Source organism: Euleptes europaea, chromosome 17 (assembly GCF_029931775.1).
Source record: "Euleptes europaea isolate rEulEur1 chromosome 17, rEulEur1.hap1, whole genome shotgun sequence".
NCBI lineage: Eukaryota > Metazoa > Chordata > Lepidosauria > Squamata > Sphaerodactylidae > Euleptes > Euleptes europaea.
Window position 1 is genome coordinate 27,548,336 of NC_079328.1, and position 23,310 is coordinate 27,571,645.

At 44.7% G+C, this 23,310-nt stretch overlaps 1 protein-coding gene across 1 annotated transcript in view; it reads left to right on the forward strand.

Annotated features, from left to right (window-relative positions):
• Positions 1–15,689, forward strand: part of AMFR (autocrine motility factor receptor) — a 38,320-nt gene extending 22,631 nt beyond the window's left edge. Inside the window, exons 7-14 of the mRNA XM_056862461.1 lie at positions 2,494–2,627; positions 4,953–5,063; positions 6,126–6,316; positions 8,439–8,542; positions 8,996–9,130; positions 11,594–11,677; positions 13,693–13,877; positions 15,542–15,689. Of these exons, the coding sequence (XP_056718439.1) occupies positions 2,494–2,627; positions 4,953–5,063; positions 6,126–6,316; positions 8,439–8,542; positions 8,996–9,130; positions 11,594–11,677; positions 13,693–13,877; positions 15,542–15,686 (1,089 nt within the window). The 3' untranslated portion in view covers positions 15,687–15,689. The remainder of the gene's footprint in view (positions 1–2,493; positions 2,628–4,952; positions 5,064–6,125; positions 6,317–8,438; positions 8,543–8,995; positions 9,131–11,593; positions 11,678–13,692; positions 13,878–15,541) is intronic.
• Positions 15,690–23,310: the final 7,621 nt, after the last annotated feature.

Consider the following 23,310-nt stretch of genomic DNA (forward strand, 5'->3'; position numbering starts at 1 on the left):
GTTGAGTAGAACAGAATTGGCTTGTGTCGAAGAGTCACAGTTCAGTGTTGCTATCTTGTAATAATAAATAATTTTTATTTGTGGCTAGTATGTCAGATAAAACAGGTAAAACAGAAACTGACCATACAGAGTAGATGTCTACAACCAAGGCCAACAAAATTAGGAATCACCCAATTTTACAATTCCACAGATTAAGGATGTACATTAAGGCGACGTAGCTTCATTGCTACTGCACAATATTTTGCAGCCTGGGTGGTGATTGGTGAGCTGTCTCCCAGCAGAAACCTTTTGGTCCATTCACCCTCATCATCAGAGCCCTTTTCCCTAATCAAAGGGTCAATAATATTGAAGCGGACTGACTTGTAGAGGGGACATCTAAAAAATACATGCTCAGTGGTTTCCAGCTCCCCTGTGTTACATGGGCAAAGTCTCTCCACCCTGGGGATCTTCTTAAATCTCCCTTCTAATATGGCAGATGGTAGGGCTGCACATCTGGCTTGCTATCTTGTACATTTTCCATAATTGAAGGGTGGGAGCATTTGGAAGGGAATCTTTGCTTGCTGCGTTGGCCGTAGCTGTTCCCACTAAAGCAGAGGCAGAAGCTGCTCTCTAAGCTAACCTTTTACTTGCCTCTTTGGCATTGGGACCTGTTGTGCCAAAAACTGGCAAGTGGTGCTTTGGCTACCTTAGTGATACTTTCCCACGACTGCATCACTTTGAGGCCCCCTAGAAATATTTCAGCTAGATTCTCTAATCTAGCTGTTCTTCTGCAGACCAACACGGCTACCCTCTGAAACAAAAAATATTTTGTTACGATGTTGCAGGTACCTTAATTGCTTGTTACAAAAGACAGCTATACTGACGAACAATGTCAAACAGAAATTTCACGAGAGACTCTTCCCCCTCCCTCCTCTGGGGTGTAGACAAGTAGTAATTAGAATTTTGTGTTCTTTCAAGTTATTTCTTGTTACAGTTTTTAAAATGACATTCCACTGCACTGTAGGTCTGGCAGAAAGGACATTTTGATAATACCCCACGTCAGTTCACTGCTTAAGTTCTTAATCCTTATTCCCTTTGGGCGTTGTGTGTTCATGTGTGTTTGCTGCCCCCTCAAATGCAGATTGTGAGAATTGGGGAAGTCTTGATGCCCAGCAGGGGGAGGAATATTGTATGATACTATAGACACATGATGCTCTAGGACAGGGGTCCCCAACAGAGTGTCCGTGGGCACTACAGTGCCCTTCGGAAACTTTTTCTGATGCCCACCGAGTGTTTTTAGGAAGTCGGCAGGTCCAAGCAGGGCTTTTAGACTGTGAGAGATTTGATTGACTGCGCAGATTTTTTTAAATGTTGCTTTGGCAGCAGCTGCCACCACAGCACAAGCATTTGCACCGTGTTATTGAAGTTACGCTATGGCAAACATTTTGTGTCTGACTCTGCCTGCTGTGGCAGCCATTTTATTTTTTAAAATTATTTTTATTACATACCAAGAAAACAGGAAAAAGCACAAAAATATATAGAATACATAGCAGTCCATACAATTTGTTACTTAATACTTTAAAAAACAATCCAATATAATATATCAAACTGAGATTTCTACCATATACACTATTATTCCATCATAGTACTATAATTGCTGCTAAACATATGTTTATGCTTGCCTAGTCAACTAAATATCTGCCTCCCCCACAATCTGTGATTTCTGATAATTCTGTGTTACAACTGTACACTTTTGAAAAACCAATACCTTAAATATATAATCCTCTATATTTCTCCTATCATTTCTATATATGATTCTTTCCATCTTACTGCTTTAATCATTGCTGTGGCAGCCATTTTATTGCAGCCATTTTGTTGCTATACCCACCAGTCCGGGTATAGCCCGCAGGCTCAAAAATGTTGGAGACCCCTGCTTTAAGAGGTGCGTGGGCCCAAACCTTACCATTAACCCCAGCCTGAAACCAGAGACCACTCCCCCCCCTCCTTATTTATTATCTTTACCCACCTAAGTCTTGAAATAAATTTAGGGTATTTTTCCCCCTATTCCCCTGAGACTCCTCCCTCCCCTCCCTGGCCCCCACAGTCTAGTGGCATTCCCACTTTATACCTCCATGGTCTTCATCCCTCCCCCTCCCCAAACATGAATAAAGCCACAATAGGTGGCAAGCACACTTCTTTGCTCATTATAATGCTGATAAGACTCCCCCCAAATGCAAGCAGCCTGAGGTTTGGACTTTTTGTTTTGTTCTGGGAAGAGAAAAAACACACTCTTGCTTGTTGGAAGCCCAGAACACCCTTTGGGAAGTTGCTTTCCCCCCTCTCATTTCCATCAAGCCTGCATCTTTCAGAATGCTGCTGTTCCTGGGGGGGTGGGGGCTTCCAAATGAGAGAGCTGTGTGTTCCATAAGGTGTCTTCTGTTTTCCAGTTTGGGTGGGGAGTGGGGGGGATGTGCCCCAGTGAAACTGATGTGCTCTTATGTCCTTCTCTTTAAGCTATTTGGCAATATCTGGTTGTCGATGGCCAGCCTGGTGATCTTCATGCAGCTGCGTTACCTGTTTCATGAGGTTCAGCGTAGACTTCGTCGCCACAAGAACTATCTCCGTGTGGTTGGGAACATGGAAGCGAGGTGGGCATGTGGATCTACTGTTGGGCAATGATTGCAGGAGTGGAGGGGAGTCCTGATATACAGGCTTTGGAAAAAATAAGAACATAAGAAAGCCATGCTGGATCAGACCAAGACCCATCAAGTCCAGCAGTCTTGTTCACACAGTGGCCAACCAGGTGCCTCTAGGAAGCCCACACACAAGATGACTGCAGCAGCATTGTCCTGCCTGCGTTCCACAGCACCTAATATAATAGGCATGCTCCTCTGATCCTGGAGAGAATAGGTATGCATCATGACTAGTATCAATTTTTACTAGTAGCCATGAATACTCTTCTCCATGAACATGTCCACTCCCCTCTTAAAGCCTTCCAAGTTGGCAGCCATCACCACATCCTGGGCCAGGGAGTTCCACAATTTAACTATGCGTTGTGTGAAGAAATAGTTCTTTTTATCTGTTTTGAATCTCTTACCCTCCAGCTCCACAGATGACCCCACATTCTGGTATTATGAGAGAGGGAGAGAAGCTGTCCACTCTCTCCATACCATCTTGCCCTGTGATAACTTGCTGATCCAGATATCCAGCTGCTTTTTATCTTTAGGAAAAAGCATGTAAATAGGAAAAAGCAGGGAGGACCTGCAAGGCCTTACCGGGGGGGGGGGATTTAATGTTCCCCTCCCCTACTATTTCTTCTTCTCCTTCCTGAAGGCCTCTGTAGCCTCTCCCATTTTTCTGTTTCCTTCTTCCCACCGACCAGACAGCCTACCTCTTGTCTGCCCCCCTGTTTTCAGCTTTCCCTCCTTTCTCCCCCTTGGCAGCCAGCGTGGTGTAGTGGTTAAGAGCGGTGGTTTGGAGCGGTGGACTCTGATCTGGAGAACAGGGTTTGATTCCCCACTCCTCCACATGAGCAGCGTACACTAATCTGGTGAACTGGGTTGGTTTCCCCACTCCTACACACAAAGCCAGCTGCATGACGTTGGGCTAGTCACAGCTCTCTTCAAGCTCTCTCAGCCCCAATACCTCACAGGGTGTCTGTTGTGGGGAGGGGAAGGGAAGGTGATTGTAAGCTGGTTTGATTCTTCCTTAAGTGTTAGAGAAAGTCAGCATATAAGTACCAACTCTTTTTCTTCTTCTACCTGGGAAAATCAGCAGACCAGAAAAGGAAAAAAGATGCTAGATGACAGTTTTATTGTTCTACAAAGCCCCTGTGTGTTTCACCCTAAAAGCTTCATCAGTCCTCCTGTTATTTGTATCTAATGTAAAATTATGTTTTTATAGATCCCCCTGATGAAGCCTTTAGAGTGAAACACACAGGGGCTTTGTAGAACAATAAAACTGTCATCTAGCATCTTTTTCCCTTTTCTGGTTTGCTGATTTTCCCAGGTAGAGGCTGCCAATGTAACAACAAAGCTGTCTCCTAACATCTCCCCCCCCCTTTTTTTAGGATGTAGTGATGGCCACAAATATAGAGGGCATTAAAAGATGACTAGATGTGTTCATGGAGGATTGGTCCATCAGTCGCAACAAGCCCTGGTGCCTAATGGGAGTCTCCGCAATCAGAGGCAGAAAACCTCTGAATATCAATGCCAGACAACATTGGGGGAAGGCCTTGGCCCTCTGACCCCTGTTGGTTGGCCCTCCAAAGTTACTGGTCGGATACTGTGTGAGACAGGATGCTGGACTAGATGGACCACTGGGCTGAACCAGCATAGCTCGTCTTATGTTCTTGTGCCTGCTGAGCTGATAGGAGTAGCGTGGCCTGGATTCTTTCCATCCACTGACTAGAAGAAGTCTTAGTGGGAAATGCCAGTGTTCCGTTCATCTAATATTATCTAGCCGCCTAAAGACGTACGTCATGTTACTGTTCTTCTCTTGTTTGTCTTCACAACCCTTTGAAGTTATTTTAAAAACTGGTCAGGAAATGGGGCTATAAGAAGGCTGATGCAGCATGTAGATCTTCTGTTTAAATGAAGTTGTGTGCTGCTCTTTTGTACTTGGTATTCCATGCAAGGAGTGCTCATGTAAATGCAGTGTTCTTGCCACCCTAAATGGCACATTGGCCTTGGGTGACTTTTCCCGGATTCCCTGGCTAAATTCTTGACTGAACCAACCACTTAAGCTGGTGTCCCAGATTCAAGTATAATTCCAGTGTAAACACAGTAAATACCTGGTAGCGTTTTAGCTGCCATCCCGTTAGCGTAAAAAGAAAGCATTTTAGCTCAGATGGTATCCGCTGGGTGCAGCTAATAAGTAGATTTTTTGGTGGGAAAGCTTTGTTCATATCTAGTTGTTGCTGTATGCACCCGGGCAACCGTTGGCGGACTGTTATTTTGTGTTCCTTGCTGTAGGTTTGCAGTGGCAACACCGGAAGAACTGGCAGCCAACAACGATGACTGTGCCATTTGCTGGGATTCCATGCAGTCCGCACGTAAACTCCCTTGCGGGCACCTGTTCCATAAGTACGCACCTGGGAAACAAAAGCCGGGTAGAATAAGCTGTGTACTCTCATTTGTCTGCAGCTAATTATTGGGTTGGAGCATATCCCAGTGTCTTTGTTTTCCCCCGCACAGTGATTTCCCTAAGAATTAGAAGCCAACGATAGAGGTCTGGTTCCATTCAGTTACTCACTGCCCAGGAGTCCAGCAAACAGGGATATATGTACGCTGATCTAGCACTGGAAAAATTACTAGAATGGAATTTTATTTATGTTATGTATAGTCTGCCTTTCTCATGGGGATTTAAGGCGGTTTACACGTAATGACTGAATAACATCAACAAAAATCCTCCTTATAGAAAAATTGATGTCCAGGGAAAGTCCTGTGGAATGCGGCCCTTAAATTGACTCATTTCCATCACTTCTCTTATTTAGATGAGCAGTAAAGACCTGGCTATTCAGGAAGCCTTTAGAGCCCTATTGAATAACTTTGTGGGCTGGCTCATCTTAATATCTGCTGTGATTTTAAATAAATGTATCTTCCAAGGTTAAAGAGGAGCCCCGTGGCGCTGAGTGATAAGCTGCAGTACTGCAGTCCAATCTCTGCTCACGACCTGAGTTCGATCCCAACGGGAGTTGGTTTCAGGTAGCCAGCTCAAGGTTGACCCAGCCTTCCATCCTTCTGAGGTCGGTAAAATGAGTACCCAGCTTGCTGGGGTAAAGGGAAGATGACTGGGGAAGGCACTGGCAAACCACCCCGTAAAACAAAAGTCTGCCTAGTAAACGTCAGGATGTGATGTCACCCCATGGGTCAGGAATGACTCGGTGCTTGCGCTGGGGACCTTTACCTACCTTTTACCAAGGTTAAAACGAGTCAAGTAAAGAAAACAATACAAAAGCAGCTAACAATAAAGGCCCAAACCACGTTATAAAGAAAACAATACAAAAGCAGCTAACAATAAAGACCCAAACCACGTTTAAGTATCACTGAAAACCTCTAAACAAGCATTCCCAATCTGTTGATTTTCCAGTGAGCACTTTGACGTTCCTGTTTTAAGAGGCTCACTTTACCTTCCCTCTTTGCCAGCTCTTGCCTGCGCTCCTGGCTAGAACAAGACACTTCCTGCCCCACCTGCAGAATGTCTCTGAATATCACCGATAACCGTCGTGCCAGGGAGGACCATCAACGAGAGAACCTGGATGAAAATTTGGCTCCTGTGGCGGTGGCTGAAGGCAGACCTCACTTGAACCAGCACAATCACTTCTTCCACTTTGATGGTTGGCTTATTTGGCTTATACCCATTTTCTTGACTAAAACAGTTTAGTGACAGGAGAATGTCCTGTTCTGAGAAGCTTCCTTTCTGGAGTTAATAGTCACTACTTGGCTTTAAAAAAAAAGCAAGCCATTTGTTTTGCTGCTCTTGAAGGGTGAGCGTTCTGTTTTATGTGACATGGTGATGTGGCAGAATTGCAGGTTCAGCTTCCGACCCTCAGTGGACAAAGCAAAGCAAAATAGCCTGCATAGCTGTTAACATACAACAGAGATAAGCTGTGTAGATGGCTTTCAACATGAGGATATTCTCCAGGAGGTTCATCAGAAAAGTGTTTTGACAGCTTTAAATTGCTCCACATGCTTTAAATTGTTCCTCACTTTTTCTAAGAAAAGTTTGCATTTGCGGCCTCATACACTTAAGTGGGCCCTCTCAAACCAGCAGCTTACTGACCATTAATATAAAAAGGGGTATCTGTTGATTATATACATGTTTTTTTTTATTTCTTAGATTTTCTGAACAGGCCCCGTTGTGTGTTTGCAAAACATACTGTGCGTTTTTCGTAATCTAGTTTTGCCATTTATGGGAAATGGCAGGGAGCTGTCCAGGGTATTGAAGTCCCAATGGTAACCCTGCCACAAGACTAGTACATCATATTCAGCCCTCCCTCCAGTTTCTGAGGTTCCAGCAGATATTACCCAAACACTTTCTAGAGCCCATAACAGCTAAACAGTTGCTTCTTTTATAAACCAGTGTCCACAAAATGTGCTATTAGTATTTTCAGATAAGAGATACATTTACAAACATTACTACTTAGCGGCCCTTTAGGGAACTTCAAGCCTTTGAAGGGGGGGAAGGATGGTTTAAACCAGTGGTTCACAACCTTTTTCCGTCCGTGGCCCCCTTCCGACCTTGTTTCCTTCCTGTCCTACCGGTAGAAAGGTAGCTATTTAAATGTTTTGTTTGTAAATAGCCAAGGAACAAAGAAGCATAAACAGCCACACAAAATGCACACATGCAGTTCTTATTGGGAAACTGAAATTTACAAAAAATACCCCACAAAAAGGGAATACAACACACTAATAAACAACAATGTTCACACACAAGGGAGAACAAAGCCTCTACCACCATTGCACATACAAAAAAGCGATACAAAAATCCACAATTGCAAACGATGCGTAGAAGTGCAATGAAAGAAGTCATGTGTTAGGTTTTCATGTGTTTCTGTTTTCTTCACTTCTCACTTATCCCTCTGTGGCCCTCTAGTCTCGTGCCGCTGCCCCCCATTTAAGCAATTTTCACCTGTGGCCCCCTTGGAATATCCTGGGCTCCCCCGGGGGGCCATATAGCCCCAGGTTGAGAACCACTGGTTTAAACAATGACAATGGTTGGAGGGGCAGATCTTCTAAAGCATATTTTGGGGAGGGGGCATTATGTAAAAAAGGGGGAAATTAGTATTGAATAATACAGTGATAGCACCTGCAAGAACACCACCTGAGCATTTGTGTGTTTTATTAGATTATTTGAGACAACTGTAAGTTAGATCCAGTGTCCCCATATGGCAGTATCAGTGGAATTGACATATTTATTGTTCAGGGCTGCAGGAAGACACACTTGTGACTATTGTTTTATATACCACTAGTCAGTATTTGTGGTGATTTGAAACAACACGCTTTGTTATAGTGTAGGACCTGTTTGTATTTGGTTTTGTAGCTACACTGAGTAAAAGGCAATGTTCTTATGTTTAAAAACAAACTCTAATGTTGAGGAATCTGGTTTCTGCTCTCAGTGCCTCGTTTTGTACTCATGCAAAATTACAGCATCTGTGGCCATGACTCTGTAGCCTCTTAACTTCTGAAACATTAGATAGGCTTTGATGCTTTTCTTTCATTTAACAAATTAACAGTTCTTTTCTTCCTTCTCCATCATTTCTTCCGTTGCCCATCCTGATTATAGCTTTACTCATTGATAGTTCCAAAAAGTGGAGGTATAGCTTAATTTTTTTCTTCTGTTCTCCTTATGGTGGAATTTACTTTGAGCGTTTTAATTCAATGGAAAATGTACATGATTGCAAGTTAGGCCTGAATTATTTACTCAGAAGACATTTTTTAACGGTTTCTTTCTTGCAGGTTCCCGCATAGCGAGCTGGCTACCCAGTTTTTCAGTGGAGGTGATGCATACCACCAATATCCTTGGTATTGCACAGGCAAGCAACTCCCAGCTTAATGCTATGGTAAGTCCAGTTGCACACTGTTGGCTCCTGCAGTGCTAGCGTAGCATCGTGGTTAAGAGCGGCAGACTCTAATCTGGAGAACCGGGTTCGATTCCTCCACTCCTCCACACGAAGCATGCTGGGTGACCTTGGGATAGTCATACTCTCTCAGCCCCACCTACCTCACAGGGTGTCTTTTGTGGGGAGGGAAAGATGATTGTATGCCGGTTTGATTCTTCCTTAAATGGTAGAGAAAGTCGGCATATAAAAACCAACTCTTCTTCCTCTTCCTCGCATCAGCACACAAATAATTTCTGGGAGACTGCAGGTGGGGATGCTTTTTTGCTCTGTAGTGGTGAAAGGTGGAGCATTTGGGGATTCGGGGCGTGCTCACTTACAAAAAAAATGCTGATGAGTTTTAACATGCCAAGCTTGGATCCCAGATGGTCATGGTGTCAACACTGCTTTTTCCAGGCACATCAGATCCAGGAGATGTTTCCTCAGGTCCCTTACCACCTCATCCTGCAAGATCTGCAGCTGACTCGGTCTGTCGAAATAACCACCGACAACATTTTAGAGGGCCGTATTCAAGTGCCTTTCCCAACACAGGTGCGTCAAACATAATGCACAATGGGCCTGATACTTCTGGTCTGCGCTTGCTTATGGACTGCGCGTTTCTGGTACCATCTGCTAGTTAGTGACTGTATTGCCCCTTTCATCTGCAATGTTAACAATGCTGAATTTTTTTTACCCTGAAATGCGAACACTTTATTTATCATTCTCTTGTGTCATGTTAACCTGTCTACGTAATTATGATCGCTGAAAACCCAAATGTTATATATTCCTCTCGTTCTACTTGTGTCTTTCCCATGCTGATCATCCTTTTTAAAAATGAATAAAAGTTTATTAGTTTTTGCAGAGGCATAGTACAAGAAACACTACGTTACATAGCAAACATACATTTACCAAACCTAAACCTTAGTGAGTCAGGCAGATTATAAATAACAGACACCACATCTCATCTAAATTCAGTGAGATAAGCAGTCTATAAACAACCCATTAATAGAAAGGGAATTTAACGAAAAAAACTAAATTCAGTAGTTCCATTTTTACTGTTTCTTTGATTTGACTTTATTTCAGTAGTCAATGAAGGGGGACCAAACTTTAATAAATTTATATTGTGATTGTTTCACTCCTTCCCCAAACTCCTCACATGCAGATATTTCTCCCATTACCATTGAGTACCATGTTTCCTTAACCATTTATCTGTCTTGGGTGTTTTTTCTTGCCTCTGCGCTTGTGCAATTAACATTTTGGCAGAAGTGAATAAATTACCTATCAAATAAATATTATTAATTGATACTCTATTTGGCATGATATTCAAAAGTGCTGCACCAGAATCCAGTTGTAATTATATATGAGTGATTTCTCTTACTAATTTAAATACTCTGCTCCAAAAGATCTTTATAATTGGGCATTGCCACCAAAAGGAGCCCCGATGCGCAGAGTGGTAAGCTGCAGTACTGCAGTCAAAGCTCTTCTCACGACCTGAGTTCGATCCCGACAGAAGTCGGTTTCAGGTAGCCGGCTCAAGATTGGTTCAGCCTTCCATCCTTCTGAGGAAGGTAAAATGAGTACCCAGCTTGCTGAGGGTAAAGTGTAGACAACTGGGGGAGACAATGGCAAACCATCCGGTAATCATAGTAAACGTTGTGATGTGACGTCACCCCATGGGTTAGTAATGACCTGGTGCTTGCACAGGGTACTACCTTTACCTTTACTGCCACCAAATATGAATAAAAGACCCAATGTGCCTTTTACATCTCAAACATAAATATGTTATAGAGGGTGATATTTTGCTTAATCTATCTGGCATCATATACCACTGATACATAAGTTTAAGAATGCTCTCCCTGATTGCAACATTCATTGATTTTTTTATACCCTTATGTAGATTAATCCACTTGCTTTCAGTTATACATATTAACAGATCCTTTCCCCATATTTATTTATATGTAGTCGCTTTTAAATCAGCATCAGCAAGTATAGCATAGATGGTTGCCACTAAGCAACTCTGTCCAGGGATAATAAAATTGACTGAAAGCTGTTAGGAGGCCTAGGTTTTTAAGAAGAGGTTAGATGGCCATCTGTCAGCAATGCTGATTCTGTGACTTTAGGCAGATGATGAGAGGGAGGGCATCTTAGCCATCTTCTGGTCACTAGGGGTGTGGGAGGGGGAGGTAGTTGTGAATTTCCTGCATTGTGCAGGGGGTTGGGCATGATGACCATGGTGGTCCCAACGCCATGATTCTATCTATTTGAATCTGTATACAGAGTAAGCAGATTCAAATAGATAGAAACAAAGCTTCTAATTTGTGATTATTGAAAAAAGGCAATACCACATATTTATATCTATATTGTACTTCCGAAAAAGATGTAATAATACCATCCTTAATGAAGCCTGTTATTCAAATCTATCTTTTCCCCAATGCTGAAATTACTTTGTTGAAATTACTTTGTTGGAGAGCCTAAGAAAACTCTACATGGTGTAACAAAGGCATACAAATAGAAGATTGCGGTTCTAATCCAATTTGGCATTTATCCCAACTTTTTGCTAATACGGATCAAACTGCATTTAATTCATGTCAATCCCTTTTTTTCAACTAAATCCAACTAGTTAATGAACATGGTAACCCACTCTGTTGAATCTCCCAAATCTTCTTCACCGAACCAATAGAAAAGAGAGCAGTAAGACATATATAGCATCGTAATATCTTCCTATATTTAGAACAGCTAACCTTTCTTTATCCCACATTTATTGCATTTATTGCTGACTTTTTCTAGGTTTTTTTAAAATTCCAAATCAATTTATCAAACTTCATATTTTTTGTGATGTAACTTACTTCTAGAGGGAGTGCAGTCATAATGCCAAGTATTCATTCTAATTACCAAGATCTTATGTAACCATGATGATTTATAGCTGGACCAATGTTTTAAGTTGCTGTCTTTTTTAGAAGTAGGGATTTTGTTCCATTTTTACATCAGTTCAGTTAGTTCTGTTTATGCTTTCAGCGATCAGAGAGCATCAGACCTGCGTTGAACAGTCCCTTGGAAAGGCACAGCACTGATCAAGAGGATCCTGAAGAGGCTACTCAGGTAACTGGCAAAAGCAGGAAGAAGGAGCATTAATTAACAGCCAAGGGATGGGTAAACAAGCACACACAGCAGCTTGAAGTCCTAGAAAGGTCTCCTGGTGCACATCCATCCTGCGCTTTGTTGCTGGTGTGTTTGTGAAGATGCCATTACAGGCAACCTCTGGCTAAAAGGTGTAAGCAGGCTGCCATTGCGAGCGTAATTGTCTCTGCTGGGATTGCCTTGAGGACTCTTAAGTCATGTTTTAAGGGAGGAAGTCTCGGGGGATTGACAGAGGAGAGCTCTTCATAATACTAGCTCTTGTAACAAAAAGCGTTGGATGTATTATTAAAGGGAATGTTTCCCTTCCAGTAAATAGCTAGAATTTCTTTCTCTTTGAAGCTGGATTGGGAATGTTCTTGTTCCTCAGTTGGTGTCCCACAGGCCAGAACCTAGGGTTCTTAGTCTCTGTAGCTTGAAAAAGCTTTTTCCTCTTACCTATCATTTCTTGGAGAGCCAGTGTGGTGTAGTGGTTAAGAGCAGCAGATTCTAATCTGGAGAACTGGGTTTGATTCCCCACTCCTCCACGTAAAGCCAGCTGGGTGAACTTGGGCTAGTCACAGTTCTCTCAGAACTCTCTCAGCCTCACCTACCTCACAAGGAGTCTGTTGTGGGAGAGGAAGGGAATGAGATTGTAAGGTGGTTTGATTCTCCTTAAAAGGTAAAGAAAGTCAGCATATAAAAATCAACTCCTCTTCCTCATATTCCTGCACCTTTCTTTCCTCCTTTCCCACTACTGGGCACCCATTTGTTCCCATGGCACTGGCCAGGTTGGACAAACTCTCCACTGATCTTTGCCTTGTTTACAGTAGGAGCAAGATCATACTTTCCTGCCCACTGTGTGTGTCTGTCCCGCTAGGTAGCCGCATAATATTTAATCAGGGTGTGGTGATGGAAAGCGCTGTCAAGTTGCAGCCGATAAATGGCAACCCTGTAGGTTTTTCAAGGCAAAAGATGAACAGAGGTGGTTTGCCATTGCCTGATTCTGCGTAGCAACCCTTGGTTGTCTCCCATCCCAAGTACTAACCAGGGCTGACCCTGCTTAGCTTCTGAGATCTGCCGAAATCAGGCTGGCTTGGGCCATCTACGGTTTACATGTGTGACTCAAATGGGCAGAGGCTGAATGAGTAACGTCAGTATCCCAGATAATCTGGAACTGGCCACACGGTCTGGGCCAGAATCCCCGGGATCTTTACCTAGGCATACTTTGCTGCTGCTAATTAAGTGGAACTTGCTTAACAGAACCATCCTGAAGGCAACCCTTCTGCTCTTTTTATTTTTTTATGAATGGACAGGGAGGGCAAAGGTGGTCAGCTTATGTGGTCACTTGCCTGCATGTTAAGAATGAAGAAGAAGAAGAGTTGGCTTTTATATGCCGACTTTCTCTACCACTTAAGGGAGAATCAAACCGGCTTACAATCACCTTCCCTTCCCCTCCCCACAACAGACACTCTGTGAGGTAGGTGGGGCTGAGAGAGGGTGACAGCTCAAGGTCACCCAGATGGCTTCATGTGTAGGAGTGGGGAAACAAATCCAGTTCACCATATTAGCCTCCGCCGCTCATGTGAAGGAGTGGGGAATCAAACCCGAATCTCCAGATCAGAGTCCACCACGCCAAACCACCGCTCTTAACCACTACACCACGTTGGCATGAAGATCTGACCTCCCCATTATGTGCTCTGAGCATCTGTTGGCTGAAAAACGTGCCCCTCCACCCTGTTTCCTTATCCCATGGCACTTATTTTAGGGCGAGGCCAAACCTTTTGATACAGTTGAGCAACATTTGCACACCTTTGAAATATCAATAAAACACATTCTGAACAGATTGGACTCCCCCCCCCCCCCCACATCTCTCCAGTTTCTTACTGCTCTTTTGATGGCTTTGAGTCAACACAATTCTTCTTGTTAAGAGACCAAGGATTATGAAGAATGGCCTGAATTTTCTCTCTCCCCCTCTTCTATTTTCTTCTGCATGGTAGACTGAGAGAGTCCCTCTGGAACTTAATTCACAACTGGAAGAAATGGCAGAGTTCAGCGAGATGGAAGTAGATTCGGCCGAGACGGAAGACTTTGAAGTGAGAGGGAGCCGCTTTTCTAAGTCGGCTGACGAAAGGCAGCGGATGTTAGTGCAGAGAAAGGAAGACCTTTTGCATCAAGCTCGCAAGTAAGCCTGTGGATATGTGGGAGGGGGGTATCTCTGAGGTCCGGTTTTCTCCTAGTAATCATAGCCGGGGCTTTTAAGAACATAAGAAAGGCCATGCTGGATCAGACCAAAGGTCCATCACATTCCAGCAGTCTGTTCACACAGTGGCCAACCAGGTGCTTCTAGGAAGTCCCCAAACAAGACAACTGCAGCAGCACCATCCTGCCTGTGTTCCACAGCACCTAATATGACAGCCCTTCAAGTACTTGAAGATGGTTATCATATCACCTCTCAGTCTTCTCCTCTTCAGGCTAAACATGGAGAAGGTACAGCAAGGAAAGAGGCAACAGGTAGGATAGGAAATATGGGGAAAGGGGAGGGAGGGAAAAGAAAGAACATAAGAAAGGCCCTGCTGGATCAGACCAAGGCCCATCAAGTCTAGCAGTCTGTTCACACAGTGGCCAACCAGGTGCCTCTAGGAAGCCCCCAAACAAAACTGCAGCAGCATTATCCTGCCTGTGTTCCACAGCACCTAATATAATGGGCATGCTCCTCTGATCCTGGAGAGAGTAGGTATGCATCATGACTGGTATCCATTTTTACTAGTGGCCATGAATACCCCTGTCCAGCATGAACATGTCCACTCCCCTCTTAAAGCCTTCCAAGTTGGCAGCCATCACCACATCCTGAGGCAGGGAGTTCCTCAATTTAACTATGCGTTGTGTGAAGAAATACTCGCTTTTATCTGTTTTGAATCTCTCACCCACCAGCTTCAGCAGATGACCCTGCATTCTGGTATTATGAGAGAGAAAAAAGCTTCTCCCTGTCCACTCTCTCCACGCCATGCATAATTTTATAGACCTCCATCATGTCTCCCTGTAACCGCCTTCTTTCCAAGCTAAACAGCCCTAAGCTGTTATGTTGAAAGTCCTCTCAAATAATCTTTCGTTAGTGCTGCTCTGTCTCCACGGGGTGAGGGAACCATTCATTTTGTAAGTGGAGGAGCAGCAGCAAACGCTTCTGCCAGGGGAGCACCAGTCAAGCAACTGCCTGGGCTGGATTGGTGTAAGACTCAGACCTAGATAATGGCTTTGAAGCCTCCTAATCCTCTGCTATGTTATACCACTGTGAGACACAGCCCTGACTTGCCTCCTTCTCGTGGACAAGGACACAAATGTCCATCGTGCAGCCTGAGAGAGAATGCAACCGTGCAAGGACGCAGGTTGGCAGATGCCGTTCTCAGGGACTGGACTTTCGAGCACTGCGTAGCTCCTAGCTGCTCTCCAGCTGTCAGAACAAGGATAAATTGTGCAAAATAGTAAAAGTTTCAAACAGCATTTTGCATGCTTTCATAATTAATGGCAGGTCCCGGGGTGCTGTGGCTCAGTGATAGAGCATCTGCTTAGCAAGCAGAAGGTCCCAGGTTCAATCCCCAGCATCTCCAGTTAAAGGGACTAAGCAAGTAGGTGATGTGAAAAACCCCTGCCTGAGACCCTGGAGAGCTGCTGCCTGTCTTAGTAGACAATACTGACTTTGATGGACCAAGGGTCTGATTCAGTATAAGGCAGCTTCTTGTGTGAATGCAAACTAAGAACCTCTATAGCTAGAGTGAATTTTTCTGTTGTTGTTTTGGGTCTGTTTTTTGTTCTGTTTTGGTTTTACCCGCATGATTTTTCTCCTTCCAGGCGTTACCTCAACAAAACTTCAGACGAGACAGTCTCAGACATCCCCCAGCAGGCCGAAGGAGCGAATTCTGACCCCATCACCTTGCGCCGCAGAACATTGGCTGCTGCAGCGGAACGAAGACTCCAGAAGCAGCACCCGTCCTAACACTCCCCCACCGCGTCCTGGGTCATCTTTTCCACGCAAGCGACTTGAAACCGTTCTGTGCTCTCCCTGTTGGCTGAGGGAGGGGGTCTCTTCAGAGCTCAGCTAGCTGTGCTGAGGATACGTGAGCAGGCTGCATCTTCAGTGTACAAAGCATGTGGTATCTAATAAGTGTTTGAACAGCTGACAAAATTAATCTTTATGGGGTCCTTTTGGTTTTGGTTTTATTTTAAGTGTGACATTTATTCCTCCTTTGCAAAAAAAAAAAAAAAAAAGTCGGCATTTAAAGCCACGGTCACGGACTGCTGCTTAACATAAGTTGCAGGGGATGTCAGCCGAAGAGCACCATGTCCATTCAGCTGCTTGCCGGTATGTCCCATTTAAACTCTTCCCAGAGGGGAGCGGAATCAGTGAGAAAAGAAGTATTGACAAAGTATTCTGTCCTTGGCAAGCAGGTGCCATACCAAGCCGTTGTGCGTCTCGTCAGTGAGTTTTCTGAAAATGTTACGTAGGCCTTTGCAGACCCTTTTAGCCGAAAGGTGGCATTTCTACGCACCGGAGCACAGAGATGACGCGAATCCTGCCTGCCTGAAGGGGAAGACATCTCTATAGAGCAGGCGGTGTTGAGTTAAAGTTTTAGAGTGGTGGTAAATGAAGTGTTAAACTCTTCTTGGCTCTGAGACAGTGTTTTTTTTATTTAACATTGCTGAATGCCTTGTGCAGGAGGCCGGGTTTTTCCCCCCACCCCCCATGCATTTCATCGCAATATTAGGCCGCTTGATTCAGCACTGTCCGTAAAGCAGATTGACAGCGACGAGAGGGTTGAAGTCTGTTGTGGGGGTGGGGCGGTCTGCAGAGCAGGCTCCATCCTGAAAGGGAGCGGGGGGTGGGTGGGGGTAGGCTATTGTTTCAGAGGATGGGAGAGTGCAAAAGGATCTATTTTTTTAATCTTGCATTTTGCAATAATACAGTTGTGTGTTTAATCAGATTGACGAACTGGAGACAGTTGAGGGCTACTAGACATTTTTAGGTTAGGCGTGGTCAGACTTTTCTCTAGTATTAAAACTGCCATCGTAAGCGGTGGTGGAGTAATTTTAAGTGTTTGAGAAGTAGGAATATCACTGTTCTTCAGAAGGTTCCCAGTGGTGTTTAAAGAAAATTACTGGGGAAAAATACCTTTTTATTGCAGGTTTTTAGGATATTTGAAGGCAAATATATATATGAATTGCGTAAGTATTCCGGCAAAGATAATTTATTTTGATAAACCCCCTTTTGGGAAGCCTTACTTTGCAATGCTGTTAGTAAACTTTGAAAAGACAACTCTTTCGTGATTTCAGTTTTGCTCAGAGCCACAGCTCTTTATTGTTAAAAATAAAATAAAACTATTGATCAGTGTTGGAAAATGTTTCAGAAATGTCTTTCCTAAAAAACTCATGGAAAGATCGTGGAAAGCTATTGGGATAAGAACACTGAGAAGAAGATCAGTTGGTTTTTATATGCTGACTTTCTCTACAACTTACGGAAGAATCAAATCGGCTTGCAATCACCTTCCCCTCCCCACAACAGACACCCAGTGAGGTAGTTGGGGCCGAGAGAGCTCTAAGAGAGCTGTGATTGGACCAAGGTCACCCAGCTGGCTTCATGCGTAGAAGCAGGGAAACAAATCCAGTTCACCAGATTAGTGTCTGCCACTCATGTGGAGGAGCGGGGAATCAAACCCGGTTCTCCAGATCAGAGTCCACCGCTCCAAACCACCGCTCTTAACCACTACACCACGCGGGGGGGGGGGGGCAAGGCAGAAAAATAAAGAGGATGGAAGAGGAGGAATTTGAGAAGCAAGATGGGTACAGGTTTGTAGCTGGAAATGGGTATGCAGGTAGATACGGAAGATGGTTAGGGAAAGGTATGCATTAATGCATGGGGCTGGAGGGGAAAAGCAAGGTTTAGAATTGGGAGTGTTTATGAAGGAGAGGAGATCTGACTTGGAATGTCATTCTGTAAGCTGGAGCTTGGGATGGGGGGTGGGGAGGGAAATGGAGATGACAGAGATCAGAAAGTACATGTAGCTCCATACAAGAGGAAAAGCCCTCCCACCAAAGGGACCAACTGCCCCCTTTTGCCCTGCACTACCCAGGTAACATTTGGACAGGAATCTCTCCTGCTGCTTTGTTTAGGAAGATGACTGAAAAAGAAACTGATAGTTGACTAACCTCCATTCAGCAGCAGCCAAACCAATGACATCACCTGTACACCCAGTACAGACAGGAGACAGAATGAGGTGGAAGAGTACAGAGGTGGGCGAATGGACTGTATCACTTCAGACCACAGGAGAGGGATTATATATACTGTTCACAGTTCCTCTGGATCAGGGCTTCTTAATCCTTCCCACTCTCAACCCCTTTTCGCCCAAGATTTTTACGCGACCCGGAGTATATTGGTATATAAAATAGGTATACAAATCAAACATTTACTTATAATAAATCATAAAGAAATTTATTTTAAAACAATTCTTTGGTATACATATAATTTTACCATTTACTGTTGCGTAACTGAATGCGGGGGTTGCAAAAAGATCAGAGGTTCCCTAACTTTATGAGTCGTGGAGCACTTTTCAGGAGAGAAATTCATCACGGAGCACTAATTTCCACCTGGCACCTATATACTAAACCGAATGACAGTAGTATTTTTCTTTTCAAACTTCGCAGAGCACTAGGAGATGTTTCATGAAGCACCAAATGCTCCACGGAGCACAGCTTGGGAACCTCTGCTCTAGATTAATCATTCCTTGTATTTTGGAAACTAGCATTTACTCATTTGCGGGAAGGTTTTAACACGGAGCACGAAACACACAGATGTCCCCACATGGAGTCTTAAATGGTACAGCTCTTTCTATCACCTCCAGATTCTGCTGCATGGGTGAAATGGGCCTTGGACATCTACTGAGCTCACAGCTCTGCCCTTCAACAATGAGGGCTGACAGACATGCCCATGTCTTTCTATGGGACTGAATCCAAAAGGAGGGGTGTGTGCTGAAAACACTTGAGACCTCCCCCCATCCCTCCGTGAACAACCACTGCATTGTTTACCAAGCACATGTTTCTCTCTGTGCATACATAGCCTGACAAAGGCAGCTTTGACTCTTGAAAGCTTATAACCCCCAAAATCTTGTTTGTCTTTAAGGTGCTACTTGGACTCAAATCTAGTGGCATACTTCTGGAAATTGCACAAATGGACAGTTTTCCTTCCTGGATGCAGGAGCTGTTTCGGTTTCTAGGTAGAATTGTGCAGCATGGAGGAGGCTTTTTGTACTCATGAAACAAGGAAGAGGAACAAGGGAATTAGCAGGTTTTAATCCCTGATTGCCAGAAGTTGCCGGTATAAGATAATGGCAATAAGAGCCACCTCTGACCATATTGTCAATTGCCAATGTGTGGTAGAACGAGAGCACAAGTTTCATACTTTAAGGCCACCAACACAGTAAATCCTGTAGTGGTAAGTTTCACAAGTTAATTATGAAGACAATACTTCGTTTAGTCCATCCTTAAATGGTCATCAGCAGAAATTCAGTATTTGGACACGTGCTCCAAAAGGTGTTTCTTAAGTTATCTTGGAAGAGAAGTACATTGGTGATATGTACTAATATTTTGTGAAATATTCCTGTAGAATCTGGATGCTAGGCTATGTATTACAGTAAATTGATGGCCCCATAATTATTTTGTGTCTCTACTTTGACCATAACTTTGACTTCCTCTCCCCCCCTCCCACTTCCAGGCAAAAAAATAGTGTCACGGGTCCCTTTGGCTTGGATCCCTTTGTCTTGGGGAATCCTTTGTATTGTCATCTATCTCCCGTGACTGTTGGCTGCATGTTCTACGGACTTTTTTAGGGAACTGACAGCCCATTCCTGACCTCAAAGGACGAAAGCCCCTTGCCGGCATCCTGGGGGGTGGGGGGTTCCTGGGGCGTGCTGGGGGTGGAGCTGCCAGTAGGCAGCTTCCTATCCCCTTTCGGCCTGGCACGCCGGCGAGTACAGCGTTGCTGCGCCTGCTTTTTTGCTGGTGCAGCCTTGCTGTTCTCAATGGGGCAAAATGCCCCATTAAAAAAATTTAAAAGCTTTGGAGCGGCCCGGCAGTGCCTCAGCCATGCCATCCCTGGCCACCGAAGGCTCAGGAACGGGCTGTCTATGTGCTCTGTTAGTACAGCTGAGCTCTGGTGCCTCTTGTGCTGGAAGCGAAAGCTCAGAATGGTCCCTGGCTTTTCCAAACAGCCAACTTGGGTAGAGTGTCTGCAGTAGCATTTCAGCATGTGGCAACCAGCACTGTTAGGCTCTCCGTGGCTTCCTTGTTTCTCTTCCTTCTTTGCTGCCTGAAGATACCAGGCAGTGTTGAAAAGGGTGAATGAGCAAGCAGTGGTATCAGTGCTGTCAAGAGGGTGCCTGTAGCAGCTGTCAGAACCAACAGCTGCTACAGCTATCTGGAGGCTTATGTGCATAGGGTTGCCTGCCTCCAGGTGGTGGCTGGTGATCCCCTGGGATTACAACTGATCTCCAGGCAGCAAAGATCAGTTCACCTGGAGAAAATGGCCACTTTGGAAGGTGGACTTTATGGCATTACATCCCACTGAAGTCTGTCCCCTAGAATCATCGAGTTGGAAGGGGTCATACAGACCATCTAGTCCAGCCCTCTGCTTAACGCAGGATCAGCCTAGAGCATCCCTGACAAGTGCTTGTCCAGCTGCTGCTTAAAGACTGGCAGTGAGGGGGAGCTCACCACCTCCCTAGGTAGCTGATTCCACTTTTGAACAACTCTTACTGTAAAAATTTTTTTTACTAATATCCAGCCGGTACCTTTCTGCCCTCAATTTAAACCCATTATTGCGAGTCCTATCCTCTGCTGTCAACAGGAACAGCTCCCTGCCCTCCTCTAAGTGACATCCTTTCGAATACGTAAAGAGAGCAATCATGTCGCCCTCAACCTCCTCCAGACTAAACATTCCCAACTCCCTCAGCCTTTCCCTAGTCCCACTCTCGTCAGGGTCCACCCCCAAAATCTCCAGGTATTTCCCAACCCAGAGCTGGAAACCCTATCTGTGAATGTGGAGGCTAGTTCAAAAGCTCCTACTTAAATCGCCCCTGAACTTAGACAAATTCAGTGGGGCTTAATTCTTAGTTAAGCACACAGATGATTGAGCAGCAACCCAAAATAAAAGCAGGGACTGTAATCTTCAAGCACCAAAGCAAACTCTTCGTTCTTCAACTCATAGGAAGTGATTTTCCCTGTGTTGTTTTTAACGGTTTATCCCAGGGAAAAACAATCTGTTCTAGTCGGATCGAGTTTCGAAGGAACTCCTTGCTTGTTTCTTCAAGGGCTAGATGAGATTGTAGAGATCCCTGATTGGATCTCCCATCTTTTAAAATAGCAATGATGTTTAGCCTGGAGAGGAGACGACTGAGAGGTGATATGATAACCATCTTAAAATATTTGAAGGGCTGTCATATAGAGGATGGTGCGGAGTTGTTTTCTGTTGCCCCAGAAGGTTGAACCAGAACCCACGGGTTGAAATTAAATCAAAAGAGTTTCCGGCTAAACATTAGGAAGAACTTTCTAAGAGTTAGAGCGGTTCCTCAGTGGAACAGGCTTCCTCGGGAGGTGGTGAGCTCTCCTTCCCTGGAGGTTTTTAAGTATAGGCTAGATGGCCATCGGTCAACAATGCTGATTCTATGACCTTAGGCAGATCATCAGAGGGAGGGCTGGAAGGTTAGCATCAGGGTTTGGCTCTCGTGGCCCTTTCTTGCATGCCCAGGGTAGTGCCAATCACCACTTTGGAGTCAAGAAGCAATTTTTCCTCCAGGCCAGATTGAACAGGGATCCTGGAGGTTTTGGGTTTTTTTGCCATCTTCTGGGCGTGGAGTAGGGGCCACTGGGGGTTTGGGGGGGATGTAGTTGTGAAATTCCTTCATTGTGCAGAGGGTTGGACTAGATGACCCTGGTGGTCCCTTCCAACTCTGTGATTCTATGATAGCGTGTAAATTGGATCTTGCTGGGGAGGGTGAGGGATTGATACTTTTCACCAATGTACATAATTGCCTCCAAAGCTAATTGCCCCAATAGGGGAAACATGCAGGCACCTGCGGGGACAAGGGTCCCAAACCACCATTTCCAGATGGCTCACCAAGTATACAGTTTTCTGCCTAAGGCATGTATGCATCACTTCTGCAGCAACGAGGCGAAGAGACTTGCAAGTCTGCTGCTCTATCCCCATGGGCAGGTTGCCTCACATTACCTCGTGCAATGCTTTCCCGATGGAGTTTCAGACATCCAGCTGCCTCTCACCAACTGGACAAACTAAGTAATATATGCAGCCTGAATAGCCCAGACCAGCCAAAGCTTGGTAGAGCTTGGAAGCTAAGCAGGCCAGGCCGTGTACTTCGATGGGAGACCACCAAGGAAGTCCAGGGTTGCAATGCAGGGGCAGGCAACCGTAAACCACCTCTGTCTCTTGGCTTGAAAGCCCCAGTTGCGATTTGACAACACTTACTGTTACTATATACATGTACGAACCAGCCTCTGCCTCATCAGTCATTGGTGTGTCTGTTTTGGGAGGGTCCGTGTCCACTTGCCAAGAGACAGCAAGTACCTTTGGAAGACGCAGGTAGGTGCAGTTTGTGGGGATCCACTTGCACACATTCTTGCAAGATGTTAGAAGCTCAGTCCAAGTTGCTCTTTGGCAGATGGCTGGGGCATGCAGCAGTAATTGTTAGGCTGCTATGTGTTGGTGGAGGGAACTCCCTGCTCTTGAGCATGCCAGATCTGCTGGTAATACTGTGTACAGTTGGAATACTGCGTACAGTTCTGGTCACTTGGAATACCGTGTATAGTTCTGGTCACCACATCTAAAAAAGGATACTGCAGAGCTTGAGAAGGTGCAGAAAAGAGCAACTAAAATGAGTAGGGGACTAGAGCAACTGCCCTTTGAGAAGCTAAAACACTGTTTAGCTTGGAAAGAAGGTGGTTAAGGGGAGACATGATAGAGGTCTATAAAATTATGCATGGTATGGAGAGAGTGGACAGGGAGAAGCTTTTCTTCCTCTCTCATAATACTAGAATGTGGGATCATCTGCTGAAGCTGGTGGGTGAGAGATTCAAAACAGATAAAAAGGAGTACTTCTTCACACAACACATAGTTAAATTGTGGAACTCCCTGCCCCAGGATGTGGTGATGGCTGCCAACTTGGAAGGCTTTAAGACGGGAGTGGACATGTTCATGCAGGAGAGGGGTATTCATGGCCACTAGTAAAAATGGATACTAGTCATGATGCATACCTATTCTCTCCAGGATCAGAGAAGCATGCCCATTGGGTGCTGTGGAACACCGGCAGGACAGTGCTGCTGCAGTTGTCTTGTTTGTGGGCTTCCCAGAGGCACCTGGTTGGCCACTGTGTGAACGAACTGCTGGACTTGATGGACCTTGGTCTGATCCAGCATGACCTTCCTTATGTTTTTATGATTATGGCCTCTCCCTGTAACTTCAGGAACAAGGGAAATTTTTCTTACACAGAAGTGCAAGATTCAAGTCCAGCAGCACCTTAAAGGCCCACAAAATTTCCAAGGTATACAGTTTCAAGAGT